The sequence below is a fragment of the Dipodomys spectabilis genome, unplaced genomic scaffold, assembly GCF_019054845.1.
Source record: "Dipodomys spectabilis isolate Male_0828 unplaced genomic scaffold, ASM1905484v1 ptg000436l, whole genome shotgun sequence".
Classification (NCBI taxonomy): Eukaryota; Metazoa; Chordata; class Mammalia; order Rodentia; family Heteromyidae; genus Dipodomys; species Dipodomys spectabilis.
This window is the reverse complement of record NW_024871113.1, coordinates 1,609,630-1,634,338: the sequence shown is the minus strand read 5'-3', so window position 1 is coordinate 1,634,338 and position 24,709 is coordinate 1,609,630. Positions and strand designations below refer to the sequence as shown.

Sequence of the window (24,709 nt, the reverse complement as noted above, 5' to 3'; positions counted from 1 at the left end):
TGAGCCGTGTGCCGGTGGCTCATGCCTGTAATCCTAGCTACTCAGGAGGCTGAGATCTGAGGATCTCGGTTCAAAGCCAGCCTGGGCAGGAAATTCCATGAGACTCTTATCTCCAGTAAACCACCAGAAAACTGGAAGTGGCGCTGTGGCTCAAGTGGTAGAACGCTAGCCTTCAGCTGAAATGCTGAGGGATAGTGCCCAGGCCCAGAGTTCAAGCCCCATGACCAACCCCCCTCCAAAAAAAAAGTATCATTATGTATTTTTACGTACTATGTAATTTCGATGATTCCTTTCTCTTCAACTTAAAAACACCTAAAAATTAATACGTTTAGAGAAGTTAAGAGAATTGTTTTCAAATTTTTATTTTGATAAAACCCAAAGCCTCCTTCATGGAGGCAAGCAGTCTACCACAGAATTGTTCTCTTGGCCCTGTTCTCAGCTTTTAATGTGAAGTGTTCATTTGCATCCTGATTTGTTTTACCTGTCTGGCTTCAAAGGTCACTTATGTGAATCTTGAGCTAGGGGAATCTTAGTAATATTTATATTGTTATTTTTATAAAAGTTGATCTGAGATGCTTTAATGATTATTCTTAGACTGACTCAGTTCTCTTAGTTTTTTTGCGTTCTATGCTGTTACAAATAAGTACATTAACTATGAATGTTTATTTGAGTTGAAAATTTTTAATTAGTTGCTTAAAAGTACTTATGTATACATTGCCTTAGATCTCTGTGACTATCATAAAGATTCAGTAACTTTTATTGGTGGTACTGGGAATTGAACCCAGGGCTTCACACATAGTGTGTGATCTACAACTGAGCAACATCTCAGATTTAGTATATTAAAATTTTTTTTTAATTGTGCTGTGGATGGAACCCAGATTGTCTTTCTTACTTACTGAGCGAGTGCTTTACAAGTGAATTACACTCCAGCCCATCAGTAGACTCTCAACTTATGAAAAATTAGGAAGTTATATGACCAATAAAAATCCATAAATATTTATTGGCTGGGCACTAACAAGACTATATTACTCTTTCATATCATTTCTCATTAGGCATGGATTTTTCTCCACAGCATGGTTTCTGAAAGGAAGCTTCCTAGTGCTATTTCAATGTGTGGTTTTTGCTTTTTGCCTTGAGAGGCATGACATGTGTTCGGTACCATTTTCTGGGTCAGCTTTCATTCTGGATTCTTGAATGCCTCCTGTGGTCTTCATCACCTTCCTACAGGGCAGCGGCTGTTCCCCCTTTCCCTCATTCTCTCCAAGGGAAATATTAGAGGAGTCCGAGAATAGCTGAATAATACTTGTTCAACACTCCAAAACATAATGGACCTTAATGTCCAAGAACAAATGCTCACTGAGAAAATACTTGATTTAAACTGTTCAAAATGAATAGCCTTTTAGTTGTCCAAAAATTCATAAATGCCATTGTTAGTTATGTTACTGAATCATATATTATTGTATAGTTGGAAATGCAGTTTTTCTAACTATATCTTCAAGAAAATCCTCTTGTTTTTTGAACATATTTCCAATTTATATTTGAGAAACGTCTAAGTAGACTACAATCTTTTATAAATATCATTTTTAAAAATTGATGGTTTTAGAATGAGATGTCTAAGTTTAGACCCAAATGAGTTTCAGATATTATATAATACCAATAAAGTTGCTACTGAAAGGACTGCTTGCATTCAGTCTTGAAAAAGTGCTGTTTACTTCCTATCACTGGCAGAACCAGATACCACAGCCAGAGCAGTGGAGTGGAGTGACAGGCCTGGCACAGGAGGGTAGGACGGACACCCAGGCAGGCATTATTCTGTCTCTCCTCCTTACAGTTAGTGGTCCTTAGAAAGAGCAACCAAAAGAAGTAGAAGTGTTTCCCTAATTATTTGTAATCACTGGTAAGAAATTTTAGCTGCTGTACAGTATGAAATAACATAATTACATCTTTTTTGTTTTCTTGAGATGATCTCACTGTGAGTCCCAGAGTAGCGCCAAACTCAGAATTCTCCTGTCTCAGCTTTCTGAGAGCTGGAAGTATAGGTGTGCCAACCTCATTGTTAACTTTTTTCTTTTTATCACTATTTTTTAAATTATTTTTAAGTGGCTCTAAAAGGAGTTGCCATTTAACAAAGCAATTTATGAATACATCTTCATCAGTGTCTCAACCCTTTCAACATTCTCCCCCATCCATCCTTTATCTACCCTTCACTCATCTTCTTTCTTTCATATATATTTTTATTGTAAACATACTGTACAGAGGGGTTACAGTTATAGGAGTAAGTTAATGAGTCCATTTCCTATCGAGCATTATTACTCCCTTTTTTGTTTTTCCCCTACCATCCCTTTCCTCCCCACCTTCCCAACTTCTTCCCCATCCCCCAAGTTGTGAAGTTCATTTTCAACATGTCTTGTATATCTCATTGATACAGTGGGTCAACCTGTATCCTTGTTTTAGCATTTTGTTATTTCCCTTCCCTTCTCCAAATTAGAAAAATGTATATACAAGATGCAGGGCACTGGAATCAAATACAGTGACAACAGGGGTTATACCATAGGGGAAGAACATATAAAAGAAACAAACAAAATAAAATCACATAGTACATTAAAAACAACAGGGACAATGATAAAACCTCTTGTGTCCCTATCTTGGGGTTCATTTCGCTTAGCATCATCTTATATGGTCTTATGTACATAGCTTTTGAGCTTTTCTGCTTGTCGGGTAAGATTATCCTAGATGTATACTAATTATTACAAATAAGGAAAATCATGGGACCTATGTTTCTTTGGGTCTGGCTTACTTCACTTAATATAATTTTTTCGAAGTCTTTCCATTTCCTAACAAATGGGGCAGTGTCATTCTTTCTGTTGGAGGCATAGAATTCCATTTTGTGTGTGTGTGTGTGTGTGTGTGTGTGTGTGTGTGTGTGTGTGTGTGTGTGTGTGTGTGTGTGTGTGTGTGTGTGTGTGTGTGTGTGTGTGTGTGTACACCACATTTTCTTGATTCATCTACTGAGGGGCCTCCTGGCTTGGTTCCATATCTTAGCAATGGTGAATAATGCTGTGATAAACATATTTGTACTGGTAGCTTTAGTGTGACCTTATTTGTGATCATTTGGGTAAATGCTCAAAAGTGTGATTGCTGGGTCATAGGGGAGCTCTATGTGGAGTCTTTTGAGGAACCTCCATACTGCTTTCCAAAGTGGTTGAACAAGTTTTCACTCCCACCAACAATGCAGTAGGGTTCCCTTTTGGCCATATCCCCTCCAGCATCTGTTGTTATTAGATTTCTTGATTCTAGCCATTCTACGTAGGATGAGGTAGAATCTCAATGTTGTCTTGATTTGCATTTATTTTATGGCTAGAGAAATTGAGCATTTCTTCATGTGTCTATTGGCCATTCGTACTTCCTCTTCAGAAAAGTCTTTCTTTAAGTCTTTAGCCCAGTTATTAATCAGGCAGTTGTTTCTTTGAGGATTTGTTATTGGGGGATTTAATTTTTTGAATTTTGAGCATAATTTAGATATGAGGCTCTTGTCTGTTGTATAGCTAGTGAAATCTCCCGATCATTGGGCTTTCTGTTGATCTTGCTAGCTATGTCCTTTGCCATGCAGAAGCTCTTCATGCAATCCCATTTGCCCAACCTTTCTTTGATTTGTTGTGTTTCTGAGTCTTTATTAAGAAAATTTTGGCTTGTGCCAAGGAGCCCTAGAGTTTCTTCTATTCTTCCTGTAATGTTTTCAGAGTTTCTGCTTTGACTTGGAAGTCTTTGATCCATTTAGAGTTGATTCTGGTGCAAGGTGATATATACGGATCTAGCTTTAGTTTTCTACAGGTATTTAACCAATTTTGCCAGCACCATTTACTGAAGAGGCTGTCTTCCATTCTATTTTTTTAGCTCTCTTATCAAAAATTAGGTGGCCATAGGTCTGCTGGTTCATTTCTGGGTCTTCAGTTCTATTCCATTGGTTCTCAGGTCTGTTCTTGTGCCAGTACCAAGCTGTTTTGATTACTATGGCTTTGTAGTAGAGTTTGAAATTTGGTATTGATATTCCGCCAGCACTGTTCTTTCTGCTAAGGATTGTTTTTGCTATTCGGGGTCTTTTATTGTTCCATATGAATTTTCTATTTTCTTGAAGAATGAGGTTGGGATGTTGATAGATAGCACATTGAATTTGTAGATAGTCATTGGAAGTATTGTCATTTTTACAATGTTGACCTTTCTAATCCAGGAACATGGGAGGTTTTTCCGCTTCCTTGGTTCTGCTTTGATTTCCCTTTTCAGGTTTTTACAATTTTCATCATAGAAGTCCTTCACTTCTTTAGTTAACTCCTAGGTATTTTATTTTTTGTGGGGCTATTACAAAAGGAGTTGCTTTCCTGATTTTAGCTGCACTCTTCTCATTCTTGGCATACCAAAAAGCTATTGATTTTTGAGGGTTAAGTTTATACCCTGCTCTTTTGCCAGAGTTTCAGATCAGCTTGAGTAATTTGGGATTGTAGTCCATGAGGTTCTTTAAATACAAGATCATGTCATCTGCAAAGAGCAAGAGTTTTACTTTAGCTTTCCCTGTTTGGATCCCCTTTATGTTTGCATCTTTTCTTATTGCTGTAGCTAGGCATTCTAATACTAAATTGAAGAGGAGTGGAGAGAGGGGACATCCTTGTCTTGTTCCTGAATTTAGAGGAAATGACTTTAGCTTTTGCTGTTAAGAATAATGCTGGCTGTAAGTTTGTCATACACAGCCATTATTATATTGAGGAAAGTTCCATGGATTGCTCGTTTTTCCAGAGCTTTCATCATAAAGGGGTGTTGGATCTTGTCAAATGCTTTTTTCTGCATCTGTTGAAATAATCCTTATCCTTATTCTTATCTTGCTCTTGTTGATGTGATGAATTATAGTAATTGATTTGTGTATGTTGAACAAGCTTTGCATCCTTGAAATGAATCCTGTTTGATCCGATTATGATTTTTTTGTTCAGTTGTTAAAGTTGTTTAGTCAATTATCTTCTTAATTTTGTAGAATATATATTGGATTCATGACTGCATTCTCCCCTCTTACCTCCTCTTTTTCCCTTGATTCTACTTCACCCCTTTTGAGTTCCTACTTCCTGGTATTTTATTTTGCTGAACTTTGCATTTCTAAGGAATTACACTATGTGAGTTCTCCCTCGAATCTACCATATTTCAGTTAATACATTTGTATGCAATTATGTATCTCCCAACTTATTTAATAAGTTAAATCTTATTTAATTAAGCTAAATCTTGCTTCCACATAGAAGGGAAAACCTGTGTCCTTTTGTCTCTGTGGACTTGACTTACTATAAAATTTTTTCCAAGTCTTGCCATTTCTTTATAAATGGTGTGATTTTTTTTCGAATGGATGAGTAAAATTCCATTGTGTGTGTGTGTGTGTGTGTGTGTGTGTGTGTGTAGGTACCACATGTTCTTGATCTATTCCTCCATCATTGTTAACATTTTAACATTATTACTCAGTCAAATATTCAAAGCCATAATTTTATTTTTGTTTCATTTACCATGATCAGTAATCATGGTCAATCAGTGGTCATATCTAATTTTTACTGAGTAGCATCAAACATTCAATCACATACTCATACTTCTGTTTTAATACCTATGATTATATATCACTATTAATATGTTTTCCACAAAGTATTTAGTGGAGGGGGGAATACCAGAAATTCTGTTCAGGTGGATATTAAGATGAGTCTTTTCAGGGTCTGGAGGGAATATGAATATAATGAATCATTTTCCTACGGCGTGCGAGAACTTCAGTTTCACCCCTATCACTGCTAAGAAAAAACCATCCTGTCAAAATGACTTTTTTACACATTAGCCAATTCTGTTATTCATCTGTAAAAGTGAGCACTATGAAAAGTTACATTGATTGGTTCATGAAGAGTCAGAGAAAATATAGTACTGAGTAATAAAGAGACGGGCTTGGAATCATTTTAAAGTTGTTATCCACCAAATCTTGGCTTAAATTATCTTTCTTAACCCTTTATTTCTTTGTGTGTAAAACAATGCTACTAAATACTTCCTATTATATGGGATTTTATGAGATTTACATGGCATGTCAAATATTTGAACTGTTCTATACACATTGTAAATGGTTATTATGTGATAATTATTATTCTCTCATTGAATTTGCTAGAATTCAGATTTGTTCTTGGGTATTGGTTTTTTTATTTGAGCTTTGAATGATACAAATCTGTTAATAGAATTAAAGATTTTGAGTAGAAAGTGTTTAGAACTCTTACCCTTGACAGATGAGGAAACCAAGAGCCAGAAAGACACATTTGAATAGTAGTCCCTGAGAGAAAAGTAGATTCCAAGTCTCCTGACTCCAGCCTTATACCACATTGCCATGGCAGACATTGGTGTGCATGCATATTAGATGCTTTGTTGACAATATTAGAAGCACACTTGAAACTGGCTACAAAAACCATAACGCTTTTTAGCTTTCCCCCCAACATTCTGTATTATAATATTCATTTTGATAACCACCCATCCTGTTAGTAGGAGTATTCCAGCCTGAGTAGCCTCTTCTTGACCCCTTAACCTCCCAGTCTTATTCCTAATTTGATGTCTTGCTCAGTTTTCTCTATCTGGACCCTCTTTTCTGTCTCACTGTTCAGACCTAGTCATTTCCTTGGGGAACCCTTTTTGACTAGCTTCCTCCCATCCAGGCATTTCTTCTTTAACTTGCTTTCCTTTGTAACACATCACTATATTAGCATAATTTGAATTTTTGTTTATATTTTTTGACGCTGGAGATTGCAATCTCATGCAATCCCATGCCCTCCCAGCTAATTTTAATCTTAATTCTTTTGATACTTGTTTTTTATACTGAATATGAAGGCTTCCATGGGCACTGAGATATTTGCTTATCAGTGGACAACAGTAAATATTTGTGAGTGAAGAAATGATTAAGTAAATCAGTAGTGTTGGTTCATTGCACTAAATATTGTTCCATAAGAAAGAAGCAGCAGTTCATTTCAGATTAGAATGTAGGGCATAATCTTTTTTTTTTTTGGGTCTGGTCATGGGGCCTGAACTCTGGGCCTGGGCGCTGTCCCTCAGCTCTTCAGCTCAAGGCTAGCACTCTACCACTTGAGCCATAGCACCAGTTCCGGCTTTTTTCTTTTTTGCTTATGTGGTGCTGAGGAATCGAACCCAGGGCCTCATGCATGCAAGGCAAGCGCTCTATCACTGAGCCACCTTCCCAGCCTCTGTAGCTTTGGGTTTTTATTTACTTGTTTTATTTTCATTCATACTTATAGTTTTTTTTTTAAATTAGATCTTTTTAGGTAACAGATTGGCCTCAAACTCAATATCCATTTCAGCCTGAGGACTATTATTCTAGGTTAATGCTACCGCACATGGCTTCCTTTTAGCATATACTCTCCTGTTCTTCAGTGCTCCTTCAACATTCTCGATAGTCTTCTGTGAGTCTTCTTTTAAACTGTTTAAGGAGCAGCTATACAAAACAGGACACTAGCTTGGGAAGGAATATGAGGATACATAATTTATGTTAGTGCCTTAGTAGTAATATTTGAAAGATTGTTAGAATATAAAATACTGCCTTACAATGTAGAATTATTATAATGGCTATGAAAGACAGAATTTCCTATAAAGCTATAAAGAACATTTTTAATACAGTATTTCAGGATACATGTAGTCAATACTAGCCATTAAGTTTCATGCATTTTCTTGCAATGTTACATCCAGATTTTATTTTACTGTTTTCTTTACAGAACCTGTACTAACTTCTTTTAAAGAACTATTTCATATAGTCAGGCATGGTAGTTCTTACCTGTAATCCCAGATACTCAGGAGGTAAAGACAGGAGGTTCCCTGGTCAAAGGGCAGCCGGGGGAACTTAATGAGACCCTGTCTCAAAAACAAAACACAGCAAAAGGTCTGAGGGCATGGCTCAAATGGTAGGATGCTTTCCTATAAATGCTAACCTTGGGTTCAGCCCTCTACCAAAACAAACACAACTACACCCACACACACAGCCATACACACAACACACACACACACACACACACACACACACACACAGGCACGCATGTATACATGCATGCATACATACACTGAAATTTTTTTGTGCTGGTTCTTGGGCTTGAACTCGGCCTCACATCCTCCTATACTTTTTTGCTCAAAGCTGGTGCTCTGTCACTTGAGCCATACCTTCACTTCTGGGTTTTTGGTAGTTAATTGTAGATAAGTCTCATGGGCTTTTTGCTCAGGCTGGCTTTGAATCTCAATCCTCAGTCTCAGCCTCTTGAGTAGGATTATGAGCATGAGCCATCAATGTTCAACATTTATTTTAAATTTTTATGAAAACAAGTTTATTTCGCAAGCTTTCTATTCATTTTTATCATTGTCTTTCATAGTAGCTTTGCCTTAGAAATGATCATAGTTAGCATTTAGAAATTCTCAAATTTAAAATAAAGGTTACTACATTTTCTGTTCAGCCTGGACTTAGCATATCAGTCTCTGCTTTTCCCTGTCCAATGTGTCTGAATACCATCAGTATATAAAACTTGTCAGTGTTTAAGTTTCCTCAGACAACTGTTAAATTTCTGAACTTCGTTATGGAGATTGACTCATATTTTATAGATATTTATCTTTGGCTTTTTTATTTGATTGATTTAATCATTATTTAACATATACAGAAGTGTGGCTAGCCATGTATATTAAAAGATGTATATTTTAAACATAAAGAAATGTAATGATGTAATTGTACATATTTTACTTAATTTAAATATTACCCATTTTAAACTCACAAAATGAAAAACAAAAAGAGATGACAATGTTTCACTGAAAATCTTTACTCTCATCTACAGGTTTTTGGAAATGCTCCGCCAAATACAATGACAGAAAAATTTTCTGATCTTCTGCAATTCACAACACAAGTTTCAAGACTAATGGTGACAGAAATTAGAAGGAGAGCATCAAACAAATCCACAGGTATATTTTTACAGAAGCCAACAAAAATGGACTTAGTTGAATAGAAGTTTTTTTTTTAAGTACTATTAAAATGAAATGAAATGTGAATCTTATTCTGAACTCACAGATTTCAGTTACCAGTCTCAATCCCCCTCTTATAGTCACTTTCTTCCAGTGGTTTCACCATCTTCTCTCAAGCATTTCTGTTGGGATCTTTTCTGTTGGACAGTTCCACTCTTTCCATTTTTGGAATTCATTTTGATAAACATCATGTTATATGATCCAACATGATTCTTGGGGCAAATTTATGATTTTGCTATGTATACATTTTTGTTGTACCCTTCTACATTGCTTGTTTCCTAACATTTGTTCTTTTAAGTGACTTCTATTTCCTAGCCTCATGAGTAGAATTATAGGTAAGTTTTTCTCTTACCAGACCACAAGCTATACTTGGGGATCTTATTGCTTTCTGAGCCAGCTTGCACAGCCATCATTTTTACTTTTACTTTTCTGATTTCCATCATTTTGGATGTCTTTCTACTTCTTTGGGAATGATGGCTAATTTTTCCTTTGAGAAAAACATCTTTTCCAACCGTTTATTGAGAAGGACTGGAGGTGTCAGGAAGTCTCTGGTTTATTTATTTATTTATTTATTTATTTTGTCGGTTATGAGGCTTGAACTCTGGGCTTGGGCACTGTTCTTGCACTCTTCAGCTCAAGGCAAGCACTCTACCACATGAGCAACAGCGCCACTTCCGGTTTTCTAGTGGTTTATTGAAGATAAGAGTCTCATGGACTTTCCTTCCCTGGCTGACTGTGAACCGCCATCCTTGTGATTTATTTTTTTAAGTATCTCATGAGTTAAAAATGCCTTAAACTCTTGGTTTAGAAAATGAATTTCTTCCTCTTTACCAATGTGATACTTTTTTTTGTTGTTATTGTAAAGGTGATGTACAGAAGGGTTATACTTACATACGTCAGGAAATGAGTACATTTCTTTTTGAACAGTGTCACCTCTTCCTTTGTTTTCTCCCAGTTTTTTTCTCCCAGTGCCCCTCCTCCACAAGTTCACTGCTGCATTTGTTTACCCTTCGTTCCACCCTTTCTGTGCTCCTTCTAACCCTCTCCAAGACAGATACACTTACATACAACGTTAAAGGTACAGAAATCTAAACCATCGACAAAGAAGAAAACAAAAAGCAAAAAGCAAAATTAAAAAGCAAAACAAAACTTTTGTTCCCATTTCTTGCAGTTCATTTTGATAAACATAATTTTATATGGTCATATGCACATAGTTATTAAGCCATTGTGATCCTTTCCTAAGAATATCCTCCTTTGGTCTCACCGTGTAAATATCTATAGTGCTGTATAATTTGGCTGACAAAACCAGATATAAACAGTTGGAAGAAATTACATTAATTCACAAAGCACAGATTTATTATAGGAAGGGATAGTTGCAAAACCAAGAGCCAGCGAAAGAAAAGAAGTCACATACTTCATTATCTACAGAGAAGCGTGCTGAGGATCTGCTGGACACACAGCTGAGGTTTACTTCTGAGCAGAGAAACACCTCCCCTTCTCTCCATCCCCCAAAGCTGTTGCTTGCCGTTCCCAGAGGATGGGGGTAGGAAAACTTAGAGGGAAGAAACAGACTTACGTGATCCAGGCTGCTTGAGTACTGGGTTGGGATTCTTGTCATATGCTTCTAGCAGTTGTTTGGGTATGCTACCTCTCTAGACCCAGTTCTCCTATCAATAGTAGGAGCTCTTCAGAATTGTTTCCTTATAGCTCCTCTTGTGGGAGTTGGTTGGGAAAGGGATCTCAGCCCAGAGTGAGTAGTGAACATCATTTTGGATAATCTTGCAGCTGGCATTATATCAATTCTGTTGTTGGTTGCAAAAAATTTTACCTTAGAATATAAAAAGTTATATTTGCATTATATTCTAGATTCCCTATATTGCTGAGAAATCTTGAAGATATATAGTTTTTGGTGTGTTTTTTTATTGTAATTTTTTAGGGTTTGCTACATCTCTCCTCTGCCCTCAGGAAACTTTTAGGATCTTCTCTTTGTCCCCTCTCTTTGTCCCTGCTGCTTCAAAATTTGATGATAATGTGATGCTTGTTATTCATAGAACCCTTTGAGTCTGGGTACTCATGTCCTTTAAATTTTGGAAATTTTCATGAATTATTCAATAATATTCTTACTTCTATTTCTTCTCTAGTTAGATGTCCTTCTTAGAGTGTCCTTCCCTTTTTTTTTTTTTAACCTCTTATCTTTTATTTTTTCCTCTTGTTTTTGACTCTGTAATAAGAGAAATTCTTGTTTATCATCTCTTTCTTCTCTGGAGTTTTTTTTTTTTTTTAATTTGTGACAAGCCTTTCATTTCTAAAAGTTTTTTTTTAATCTTTTGTCTCTGTCTTTTACAGTTGTATTTCTTTTTTTCATTTGTCTCTTCTGATTTGTATCTCTAAATAGTCTTTCTTTCAGGTATAATAGAAGAGTTTACTTTTTATAAAGTTGATGTAGTTTCTGTCTCATCTATTAGAGGATGTCTCATCCTTGACCTTTTGCTCTCATATAAGCAAGGAACATTTTAATTGTGGTTGGAGACTAGGACCAAACCTGCAGATGATGATGGTCTTGATGGGACTTTTTGTTGGTGAGTTTCCTCCTGACCTAGGGAAATTGCCTAGAGAATTATCCGGTCTCTGCTTGACTTAGTAGATTTGTTAGTTACATTTATTTTTATATTATCTAAGTACATGTAAGTTTAGTTTCAACTTTACTGGAGTTATGTGAGGGTCACTTCAGCTTGTTAAGTCCTGGTGAGAAACTGTCCTAGTCATTCTAACAGGTCTTCTATCCTCTTACCTTTTATCCATACAAGTTAATGTCTGTCCAGTAACCTGCTTAAAGCTTTGTGTTTCTGTCAGAAAGTATCCTGATTTTTACTTACTTGACTATTATCCGTACTATTTGTGCCTGATTCATTAGCATTAAAGATACTGCTTGTTACATATTAGCTGTCCCATAAATTTTTACTGATTTATCGCCCAGGATTTCTCTACTTTTCGTTTCTTCAGTGCTTTTAAAAAGAGAGCTGATTCTTAAGGGAGAGACAGTCTAATTCTGGTATATCTCCTTAGATAGCTTTAAAGAGCTATGTTGATTGAAATACTCTTTTTTTTTTTAGTTTTTGTCTTGAACATGCAAAATGTTTTTGGTCAGTGCTTTTATGAAAACCGTTTTCAGAGTTATTTTATCTTTTAGTTTTTCCAATAAAAAAATCTATCTTTTTTTAGGATGTAGATACATCCTAAATCAGTTGAGTTCACATTTATTCTTTTTTTGTACTTATAAAGACATGTAACATGAAATTTACCCTCAACATATTTTTATGTATATAGGGCATTATTGTTAATTAAAAGTACCCTGCTGAACAGCACATCTCTAGCATGTTTGCAGCTTGCATAACTGAAAGTTCATATCCATTGAATATCAGCTCTTCATTTTCCCCTTATGCTAGCCCCTGGCTATCATTTTACCTTCTATTTCTATGCTAAATTGTACTACATACTTCATATAGTCTTTTATGGGGAATTGTCATTGAAAGGAACTTTGTTGCAATTTAGAATGGCATATCTCCAGTACATAAACAATATGTGCCATCTCTTATTCCTTTGAAAGTTGGCTATATTTGTTGTACAGTAAGATGAGATTTTTCCCCCCAGTCATCCCTCTGAATTTGACGAAGATTGGTGTTACATAATCACTGCTTTTATAAAATCTTTTTCAGATCAGTTTTAACAGTCTATATATCTCAGAAGAGAAGTCTGAGAAGTCAGTAAATTTGGGAAACTTTTAGGGACTATCAAGGTACAGTGTAGAGACATGATTTATTATACTGTAGGGCAACATCACAGTTTTCTCTTTTTCTCCTTTAATTCTCTCTTGGTTGCTGTCTCCATATGGCATTTATCAAAAGTATGTAGTGACTTGCAAGTAATTTGAGTGAATATATCATAAAGCATAGCTGGCTCTATTTTATGTAGGACATGTGTTAGGATCTTCTTCTAAGTCTTCTAGGTATTTTAAAATTTACCACGCTATTTCCTCTTAATTCTAAGAGCACCAAGTCACTTTATGTGACCCGAAATAGAAGATTCCATCTGTATTAAGCTACTTTCTTTACTTGGTTATTAATGACTTTACTACATGCAAGATGCCACTGTTAAGCCCAGTAATACCTTCCCCAGTGGATAGCAACCCTACAGCAGAGAGGCTTTGCAATGTTGACCACAATACCCTAGTGGCAAGACTGGTGACACATAGTGATTCCCCAATTAGACAACCCCGCCTTTTTTTTTTTAAACAGAAAAACAGTGTGCCCTGCCATCCTCCAAGGATTTCAAAGCCACAACACCTTCAGGTAACTCATCCCCAAGGTGTGGTTATGTATCAAAAAAAAAAAAGCATGGAAGCTATGAATTCTAACACTGTTTTTCTAACTAACTAATGAAAACATTTTGTTGAGGTGCAGAGATGTTTGATGCTTGTTTCTTCATTAATGAAATAAATGTAATATTATTGATGTGTCTCACGCCATCCTGAAGCCTAAATTTGAAAATGACACGCATTATGCAAAGAAAAAAATTGCACTGCACATATTAACTAGTTTTCAATTCTGATTCTTCAAGGTGTTTTCCAGTTGAACTCCAGTGAGTCCATAAATTATATTTGTTTTAGAATTATCCACATTCATTAGTTATATCATCTCATCATGAGCTCTACTAACCCTATTTCTGTGTTTTTTCATTATAATTCTATGTACTGAAATGCAGTGTGAAAGCCAAAGCTGCAGCTGAATAATTGACAGCTCAAAGATATAGGTTAGCATTGTTTGTCTTTCAATAACTCATGTAACCTTACCATAAATTATCGTGTAAATTTGTATTTGATAAATTTTATTGAATTTAAAATATCCAGATGATTAGATTTGTGACTAGAAGTAAGGTTTATATTCAGTGCTTTAAGAAACCTATATGATTTATGGAGGTTTTACTTAACATTGCTTGCTAGTGTACGTATTTTATGTGTGTATGTAGTGCTGGGGTTATAGCTAGGTCTTTACAAATGTGAGGCACAGGTGCTTTACTGCTGAAATACACCTTCAGCCCAGATATTACATGTTTGTTTTGGGTGCTGGTCCTGGGGATCGAACTCAGGGCCTGAACTCTATATCTGAGCTTTTTTTTCTAGGATAATGCACTGTTACTTGAACCACAGCTCTACAGTTCTTCTGGTGGTTAATTAGAGATCAAAGTCTCACAGACTTTCCTGGTTGGGCTGGCTCTGAAGCACGACATTCAGATTTTCAGCCTTTAAAGTGGCTATGATTATAGAATGAACTATCAGCACCCAGGTTCTAGACATGAAGTTTTAAGATCACTGTAAATGCTCTATACTTCTAAAGTGAGTTGTTTATCTGGTTTAAAGTGGGAGATGTTTATTCTTGAATTTGGTAGGTCAAAACTAAGTAGTTTTTCTGAGTATATTTGTTGTGTAAATATAATTTTGTTTGCCAGTGGTTTGGAATTTTCCCCATGTCATTCAGCACAAAGTTATCAAATCTCTTTATCCTATATAAGCATGTAATTCAGTTTCAGAAAACATTATTACAACTGTGATTTAGATCTTTTCCAACTTTTCTCCAAAAAGAACAGTTGTTGATATTAAGTTAATAAAGTTGTTATATAAGCACATGTGGCGTGTATTGTACTATCATGCATGGCTCTTTCTAAACTGTTTCCATATGTAATATCATCTTATTTATCATTGTATGTATGATAGTGTTTCCAGAGGGCATTCCTTGCCTTTTTCCAGGTTTTTTGTCTTTTTTCATCATGAGGGATCTCTTAATGCTCATTGACACCAAATGTAAAAACAAATACTGTAAAGGATCATCATTATTCAGACAACTAGAACTATTTCAAGCTAAAAGGTTATTTTTCATGTTTTTGTTCTCAAAATAGTCCTTAGCTCCTACTGTTAATATCTGACAATCTGTTGAATAGTAAACTTTGTCAGGTTTGCTTTTGAAGTTAATAATGGTAAATCCAAATTCATTCAAGATGTCATTGCTGTTGAGGTTCTCATTTATGTATCTCAAAGATAATTTTTTTTTGCGGGGCGGGGGGGCTGGTCATGGGGCCTGAACTCTGGGCCTGGGTGTTGTCCCTCAGCTCTTCAGCTCAAGGCTAGCGCTCTACCACTTGAGCCACAGTGCCACTTCCAGCTTTTTTCTTTTTGCTTATGTGGTGCTGAGGAATCGAACCCAGGGCCTCATGCATGCAAGGCAAGCGCTCTGCCACTGACTAAGCCACCTTCCCAACCCCACAAAGATAATTTGTTTCACTTTTTTTTCCTATATACTAGGTTTAGCTTTTAAAGTTTCTTTATCTCCCTTGTAACATAGGAAATACTAACTAGATCTCTTAATTAATGTTTCCTTATTAAATAGAATTTCACTTTGTTGGTATAATTCTGCTGTGTCAATTTCAAGTCATCTCTTACAGATCATAAAATTAGAAATGCATAATTTAAACTTAAAAGTTCCCTAATTAAGAAGAGGTCTAAGAAATAAAAGCATATAATGTCAAACTTTGTGGAGAATTGTAGCTACCTGGGAAGTAGTTGTTTTTATTACATGGACATCTAATTATTTTCAAGGAAAGGGGAACTTTTTTTTTTATAGTCCTTGTCAATTGTTGAGTTCTTTGTATGCTTCCAAAGAGTATTTGCAAATTAATTTTCACTAAGGATCTCAAACTACTATTTATAAAGTAAGCATCTCAGGAATCTTCCTTTTTTTTTTCCCTTCTCTAAGGAGGTCAGCTGAAAATATTGCTTTCTTTGACTCTCGCTATCTGGGTTTATTTTCCTAAGGAAAGCATCAATAAAGGAAAAAACGACACATGTTCAAAATGCACAGAGTTCTGTGCTATAACTGCAGATGCTTGCTTCATTTTTCCCAGAAGCCTGTTCAGCTTCTGCTAAAGACATGTCACTTTTCAACAAATCTCAGCTGTTTAGTTTATACTTAAATATGTTTGCTTTTACCTTGCTGTTCGGGCACCATTTGAATTTAGGGAGTCAGAATTTCACGAAATTAAGGTCAGGAAACCTCTCCGCAGTTCACATTGTAATATAAACATAATTGATAATATAGAACTGAGTGACAGCTTTTCAGCCTCAACTGAACTGAGGAATGCATGTACCAGAATTTAAAATTTTTGTCTATGATTTTTAATTGCCCTCCCCTCCTTTTTTTTTAACTATGCTTAAGCAGAATTGCATGTAATAAATCTATGAATAAGACGAGATTACTGTTGTCACCTTTTTAAAACTTCAAGGACCTCTCTTACATACAGTAAATCCAAATCTCTGGAGGTAAAGAAGTGAAGCTCTGTATGCCTTTTTGTTACAGTGAATGCTTTCTTTGATGTAGTTATGTCAGTTTACTTACCAGGTATTTATTGAGTGTTCACCTAGTGCCAATAGTATGCTAAGTAGAAAGGAAGGCCAAAGTCTTAGAGTCTCGCGTGTTGTTTGTTTTCTAGAGATGGATGAGAAACACTGATGTTAGTAATATAGGGACACGATAATTTCAACTCTTAAGGCATATTAAGGTATTAGAAATAAGCTAGGCTTTTCTTGGTTTCTCTGTTTTCTTCTTCTTTTTTAAAATCACTATCTTTTTTCAGACAGGCTAGACAGCCTATATTCAAATATGAGTTCATTAAGTAGGTATGTGACCAGTGGCAAGTTACTTATACTTTTCATTTCTCAATTTGTATGAGAATAAGAGATATATTAGTAGAAAATAAGTGGGGCTGTTTTTGTGAAGATTATGTTAAACTTTTAAGTACATAAGACAGTGCCACTAGTCAGAGTCAATAAAAGTAATTCATCTTTTTAATTTAATTTTTATTGTTATTATAAAGGTGATATTTAAAGGGGTTACAGTTACATCAGGTAAAAAGTACATTTCTTTTAGAACAGTATAACCTCTTCCCTTGCTCTCTCCCAGCTTTCCCCTCCTATTTCTACCCACAAATTGTATAGTTCATTTACATATAGTATCTAGTAAATACCAGTGATAAAAATAACACTTTTAAATTTTTTCCCATTAAAATTTTTCCTCAAGTGAAAGTATGTAAAGATGAAATATGCCCACATAGAATCAGACATATGTCTTGAATTCAGTTACCCAGTACAAAACACTTTTTTTGTGAGAATACCGTACAGAGGAGTTACAATTACATGGGCAAGATAAGGAGTACATTTCTTATCAAGCATTGTTGCCTCCTCTTTGTTTCCCCTTCCCGTCTCTTCTCATCCTCCCCCCACCCCCCACCAAAGTTGTAAAGTTTGTTTTTCGACGTAACGACTTGTACATCTCATTGCTGCAATGGGTCCACCTGTATCCCTAGCTAAACGATTTGTTTTTTCCCTTCCCCCTCCACAAATTGTACCAACATCAAATACAGTGAAAGCATGGGTTATACCATGGAGGAGGGATATACAAAGCAACATAGAAATCGTCTTATAAATATATTAGAAACAATTGCATGAAAGGAAAAAAAAAAACATTTGAATACTTATCTTGGAGTTCATTCTCCTAAAAAAACACTTTTTGTCTCCATGGTGTTAAACTGAGGAAAAAAATAACTTAAGATGATCTTAATTTTATTCTACTTTCTGCCTTATGAAGTGTTTCAAGTATACATTATTATCTTAGCCAATTAGTTCACAATGAAGTTTGATTTATTTTCTGACAACTTTAAGTAATCTCAAATTTTGATATAAAAATGAGCAAATTCTGCTGATAAAATTAATTGTATATCTAGAGATCTCTCTGTTTTCCCTTTTCTGAAAGTCAGAGTATTCAATTTAGTTTCAGGGTTTCTTTTCAAAATATTTTTTATTATATTTAAATAGTTGTATGAGTTGCCATTTAACAAAAGTATTCAAGAATATAATGTATCTTAATTGATGTCACCCTTTTCAACATTCCTCTTTTTTTTGTTGTTGTTGGTCATGGGACCTGAACTCTGGGCCTAAGCACTGTCCCTCCGCTCTTCAGCTCAAGGCTAGCGCTCTACAACTTGAGCCATAGCACCACTTCCAGCATTTTCTGCTTATGTGGTGCTGAGGAATCGAGCCCAGGGCCTCATACATACAAGGCAAGCACTCTACCACTGAGCTACCTCCCCAGTCCCCTTTCAACATTCTTATCCTTCATTCCCCCAAATAATTTTTTTTGAGTTCTAAATTTATATGAATGACTTTCATGTAACACAATTTCTCTGTTCCTACTCTCAGACTCTCAAGTTTTGCTACATGTAGCACCTAGGCAACCTCTTCATTTTATTTCTCTCCCATCATCTCTTTGGCTTTTCAGTCTGCCATACCCTTTACTAATAGATTCAGTGACCTAAAATACTTTTTTTAAATAAAACTACATTGCTCCTTTATATCCAGAGAGTCAGATACATACAGCCCTTAGTTTGCCTTCCTTCATAATTAGGCATCTGTGTTTTTTAAAAATCACTCCTGTTATTAGTCTACTTCTAAGCATAGGTTGTTTTAGAATGGTGTTAGTGCTTTTTTTTGTCTTGTGTGTACATGTCATGCTCATTTTTGTAGCCACACATTGTTTTCCCTGGTATCAGGGATTGCACTCCAGGCCTTATATTTACTCAACTTGTTAGGCTGAGACTCCAACACACAAGTGCTAGTCCTGCTTTTATGCTGGTTGTTTTGGAAATAGAATTTTACAGGCTTTTCTGCTTGAGCTGCTTTGAGCTGTTCTTCTTTGGATCTCAGCCTTCTAAATATCTAGGACTACAGGAATGAGCTACCTGCCCCCATCTCACACTTCTGTTTTGATACTATGATTGTATTCTTCGTTCCCATCTCTCCCATTCCTTGTCTAAGCATGTACTTCTCCTTTCAGGTTTAGCCCAGATTTCACTTCTTCCGTGACTGCTTCTGATTAGTTGGTAACATATCTTTCCCCAAACTACAGATTGCCTTTTACATTTCCTTATTAGTGATCCAAGGGCTTACTTGTACCACTCAAGTATTTCTATCTAAATTTTTAAACAATAAAGTATCTAATAGCATTGGTATGAAGTATGTTCTCAGTAAATGATCATTTTCTTGGTGGGTATTAAGGAAGGATGCTTTGTAAGTGATTTTTCACTCCTTAATAGCTTCCCTTTGGTTTTGTAGAGGCTGCAAGTCGGGCCATAGTCCAGTTCCTGGAGATTAATCAGAGTGAAGAAGCCAGTAGAGGCTGGATGCTTCTGACAACAATTAATTTGTTGGCGTCCTCTGGCCAGGTGAGCTCTTAGTTTCACATGTTACAACTCAAGACTTCTGACTGTATCTTCTCCTGAGGTTTTGATAGAAAGCTTATCACCATCTGCAAAGAAAATACTATGATCATCATTTGTTCCCTCAACTCTACTTGCAGGTTATTTCATGCTTTCACATCTCTGGAAGGAGGTTGCCTCTTCTTTACTTTATTCCTGAGGAAGTGTATGGCTCACAGTAGTGCTTTCCATTGTTATCATCTTGTACCACACATAAGTATGATACTGTTTTTATGCGAAGTAAAATGATGGATGATTATAGCTGGAGGCAAAAGTAGCCTAGGAACTCCGGGTAAAAATTCTCGCTTAGAAAAACATCCCTGTTGTCACTACATTTGATTTTGGTACCTTGCATCTTGCATATACATTTATCTAATTTGGGGGAAGGAAAGGAGAATAACAAAATGCTGAAAGAAGGACACAGTATTACCACTTGCAACAATGATACAAGAAATGAACCTTAACAACTTGGTGGGGGGGAGAAGCAGGGAAGGTAGGGGAGGGAAGGGTCAGTGGGAGAAAAACAAAACGGGGTGACAATGCCCGACAAGAAATGTACTCATGACCTTACTGATGTCACTATAACCTCTCTGTATAGCATCTTTACAAGAAAATGAAATTTAACAAAAAAAAAAGAAAAATGTCTACTCATCTAAGTTACTCAGCTAGTACTGAATAAGTAACATAAATTGAGTACTTATAAATATTTCTCGTTTTTATGAGAAATAGGGACCATTACCATATTTTAGGGTAGTAAGTACTATCTTCCCATCTAATTTATTGTACAAATGGCCTTCCCCTAAATCAGCTTTAAGTATTTGACCAATGGTGCTTCCCTCTGTAACACCAGTGTTCCAAATGCCAACGGGGGAGCATCATGACTTCTCGGTCAGCCTGGGCTACATAGGGAGACTCTGTTTCTTAAAGGGGGAAGGAGTGTAACAATAGATCAGGAAAAACCTAATCACCTGAAGTAATTCAAATGTTGTCAAATCATGCTGCTTTGGTTAATGGGAAGAGAAAGCCAGTATTTAACTGGAAAATGGTAACATTTAAAAAGCAAATTCAGTGTTATGCTTTGAGCTGCATTTTTTGCGTAAGTGCCATTTTCTGCTGGCAACAGCAAGATACAGAGATGACTAAAATATGATTCTGACTCAACAGGAGTATGGCAGAGATGAAATAGAGAAAGAATACCACAAAACAAAATAATAGGATATGTTTAATGCTAAGAAAATAGAATATGAGGTTATACATTTTGAGGGTTAGGGTAAGAAGAAAGATGGTCAATTAAGGAATAAGGCTAGGCATTGGCTCAAGAATATAATCCCAGTAACTTCAGAGGCAGAGGTAAGAGTGCACAGTTCGGAGACAGGCTGAGCAATAAATGTTAACAAACTGTATCTCAAAGAAGAAGCTGGACACGGTAGCTAATGTCTGGGATCCCAGCTATTCGGGAAGTATAGATAGGAAGCTCACAATCCTAGGTTGCTCCACCCCCAGCAGAAGCACTAGACCCTATCTGAAAAATAACTAAAATCAAAAAGGGATGGAAATGTAATTCAAGTGGCAAAGTACCTACCCAGAAAGTTCAAAACCTTGTGTTCAAACCCCAGTACCAGCAGAAAGCGTTTTTAAAGAATGTTTGAGGCATAACAGATATTTAAACACTGTTGACTGTATGATAACATGGGACACTGAGAAATGCTGTCATAGGTGAGTAGTACAGAGAACTTAGAGGAAATGATGCTGGTATGCAGAGATGGGTCAGGTTGTAGATAGAAGGAAGGAATCTGTCATCCCTCATCCTTCTATGTATCTAATTTATCTGTGCTGGTGTTTAAACTCAGGGCTAAGCACTTGCTAGGCAGGTGCTCTTATCATTTGAGCCATACCCCCAGCCTTTTATTCTTTAGTTATTTTTTTTGGAGTTCTGTGGTTTTTTGCGTATAGTCAGGCCTGGACAGGACTGTGATTATCCTGTGTATGTTTCCACATAGCTTGGATGATAAGCCTGTCTCACCACACCTAGATTATTGGTTGAGATGGAGATCTTGCTGTTTGCCCAGGCTGGCCTTGAGCACTGACCTCCCAGTCTCCACTCATTAAAAACTGGAATAAGAAAAATGAAACACTATCCTTGGTCTTGGCAGGACTTATTCTTATACTCTTTCTCCTCTTCATTGCTTTATTTTTATATTAGTTTAGACTTCATCTCTATGTTTTTTTTAAATTAATTTTCTAATTATTTTCACCCCCTGTTTATATTTCTGATCTATACTACGATCAGCTAATTGAAATTCTGGTTCTATCACTTTTTTTTGGTAACATCACACTGAGTAAAATATCAGTCAGACTATAAAATACCTTTCATATTTCTTAGCAATCTTGAAATATTTACTGATGGTCTGAATATTCGTTGAATATAAATATTGAGTATAAATATACTCAGCCTTCATTGAGTATAAATAGTGTATGGATTAGATAATGATCTCTCTTAAGTTAAAGCAAGGTATATATTTGATAAAGCTTAACTCCTTCCCTTTTAAAAAGGAGATTAGAGTATCTACCACATGCGTTGACTTGAGAAATATATGAGATAATGTACAGGGAAATATGGCCTTATATGTATTATGCAGTGAACACTTAATTAGCCATTATTGTTCTGGCTTTTTGGACACTGTTTCTCAAACATATTTTATCATATGATCTAACTTCCTTTGTATCTCATTTTAATTCCTTAAAATTTCTACTTCATTCCTGTTAATGTTGATCATTCCTATTTCTAGTGGGCTTTATGTATTGCCATTGTTAGTATTGAGAGATGAAGTAGTTATCATGACTGCTGATGTGAGTAGACGTTGGTCTTCTGAAGGGCAGTGTGTTTGATCTTCTTGAGACCAGCTTTCTGCACACTGCCTGACATACCCTTGCCACTCAGATAGGAAATGCCATTCGAGATGCACTAAACCTTTATGTCAAACTACACCTTGGAAAAATTGGATAATCCTGTCATATTTCTTAGCAATCTTGAAATATTTACTGTAAGATAGTCTGAAATTTTTTCCTCTGAAAATGGTATAAAGATATATTTTGTATTAGAAATGACTATCTCTATTTGTTTTCCTGGCTCTCAAAATGAAAAGAACAAAGATGGGAATGCTACTAAAGCAAATGCTGTTCTACAGTTTAGTGCTTAGTATGACCTTCTGGTAATTATCTTATTATCTTATATAACTGATTTATGTACCATTTCCGTCTGTCTTATAATACAGAAATGTGACACCCAGGTAAATTAAGTAACTTATCCATGTTCATTCTAGTTGTGTTTTCCTCTGGATCCTAAAGTATATTTCTTTGAAACAAGCTGTCTATAGGTAAATAAATATTACACTAAATAATAAATATGAATTTAGTAAATAAGTTACTAAGTAATATTAACCAGTATCAATATTTGACTAAAGCAAATTGGTCTGAACAGAAAATTGAATGTTTAGCATGGATTTTGGGGAGATTTTTTTGTTTGTTAGGGGTATTATTAGTAGGAGCAAACACTTTAAATAGACTGAAAGCAGGTAAAAGTAACTGCATTGTTTAAGTATGCCTTTAGAGTTACACCTGTCTATCTATTCACATGTTCATTGGAGTTACACCTGCCTATCTATTCACATGTTCATTGTATTTTTCCAGAAAACTGTGGACTGCATGACGACGATGTCAGTGCCTTCCACCCTGGTTAAGTGTCTGTATTTGTTCTTTGACCTTCCCCATGTGCCTGAGGCAGGTGGAGGTGCACAGAATGAGCTGCCTCTCGCAGAGCGCAGAGGACTACTCCAGAAGGTTTTTGTACAGGTAGGGAAGATGCTATTTGTTGCTTATCATGATTCTAGACTTGCATATGTGTTTCACCCTTGTGGCCAAAGCTGATCTCAACTGACTCCTGCCTCAATTTCCCCAATGTAGGACATAGAACCAAACTTCATATTCCTTTTCTAATACTCTGTTTATTGTGAGTTTTCGCCTCATATAATATTTGGAAATGCAGCAATAATATTAAATAATCTTTTCAGGAATATTTGAGTGAGACACAAGCAGTTCTTCTTTGTCTGGACAGATTCAGCTATCAAAAGTACATTGGATATATAATAACATTCTTTAAGTGAATGAATCAAGGACAAAATGTTGACAAGCCTATCATTATTACGTGGAATTTTTTTTGTAGTATCATGAACTTCCATTCAGTTTCTCTTTTATATAGTCTTATCAATACTGAACTTATAAAGTTGCTTATTTTTTTGTTGTTGTTGTCGTTTTGGTCTGGTCCTGGAGCCTGAACTCTAGACCTGGGCAATGTCCCTCAGCTCTTCAGCTCGAGGCTAGTGCTCTACCACTTGAGCCACAGCACCACTTCTGGCTTTTTTCTGCTTATGTGGTGCTGAGGAATCGAACCCAGAGCCTCAGGCATGCAAGGCAAGCGCTCTACCACTGAGCCACCTTCCCAGCCCGAGTTGCTTGTTTTTATTGAGTTGTCCCTCCTCCCTTGCAAAGCTCCTCTACTGTTTTCACTGCTCTTCTAATAGCACTGCAGTGAACTGAGGATTCAAGGACTTTTGTGAGCCAGAGTGATACCCTTTCTGGGGAGAAAAATTTCAAGACAGGCAGCCTACAAACTTTTAGGATTTAACTTCTTCATGAAACCTATACTTTTTAGCTAAAAATGAGAAATACTATATGATGACCTATCTAAAGTCATCGAACAGTTAGAACAAAAAAGTAGAATTCTGATTGCCAGGGCCTAAAGAGAAGTAGGAAAAGATAATTGTGCACTGAAGAGATGATAAATTGAATGATTAATTTTTTTCCCACAATCAAAGGGTAAAGAATCTGGGTCTCTGGATTTATGTAACCTGAGGTATAGTACTACAGTACTGAAGACAGCAATATCTGCCTGAAGGATTTCTATGAGGTTTAAATGAGATAGTACATAGATCTATGGCTCCCTGCTTAGCACATCACTGATATTAAATAAAAGGAACTTTCATATCTGTAAACCTAACTACTCAGGAGGCTGAAATCTTGAGGATTACAGTTTGAAGCCAGCCCGGGCAAGAAGTCTGTGAGCCTATTATCTCCAATCAACGACCAAAAAGCGAGAAGTAGAGTTATGGCTCAAGTAATAGAATGCTAATCTTGAGGAAAACAGGTTAAGGACAGCACCCAGGCCCTAACATGTGTGCACGTGTGTGCGTGCGCGCGCGTGCGCACGCACACACACACACACACACACACACACACA

General features: G+C 36.2%; 1 protein-coding gene across 1 annotated transcript in view; it reads left to right on the top strand.

Annotated features, from left to right (window-relative positions):
• Wdfy3 (WD repeat and FYVE domain containing 3) overlaps window positions 1–24,709 on the top strand; it is a 265,342-nt gene that overhangs the window by 95,343 nt on the left and 145,290 nt on the right. Inside the window, exons 4-6 of the mRNA XM_042668429.1 lie at window positions 8,871–8,994; window positions 19,271–19,380; window positions 23,104–23,265. Of these exons, the coding sequence (XP_042524363.1) occupies window positions 8,871–8,994; window positions 19,271–19,380; window positions 23,104–23,265 (396 nt within the window). The remainder of the gene's footprint in view (window positions 1–8,870; window positions 8,995–19,270; window positions 19,381–23,103; window positions 23,266–24,709) is intronic.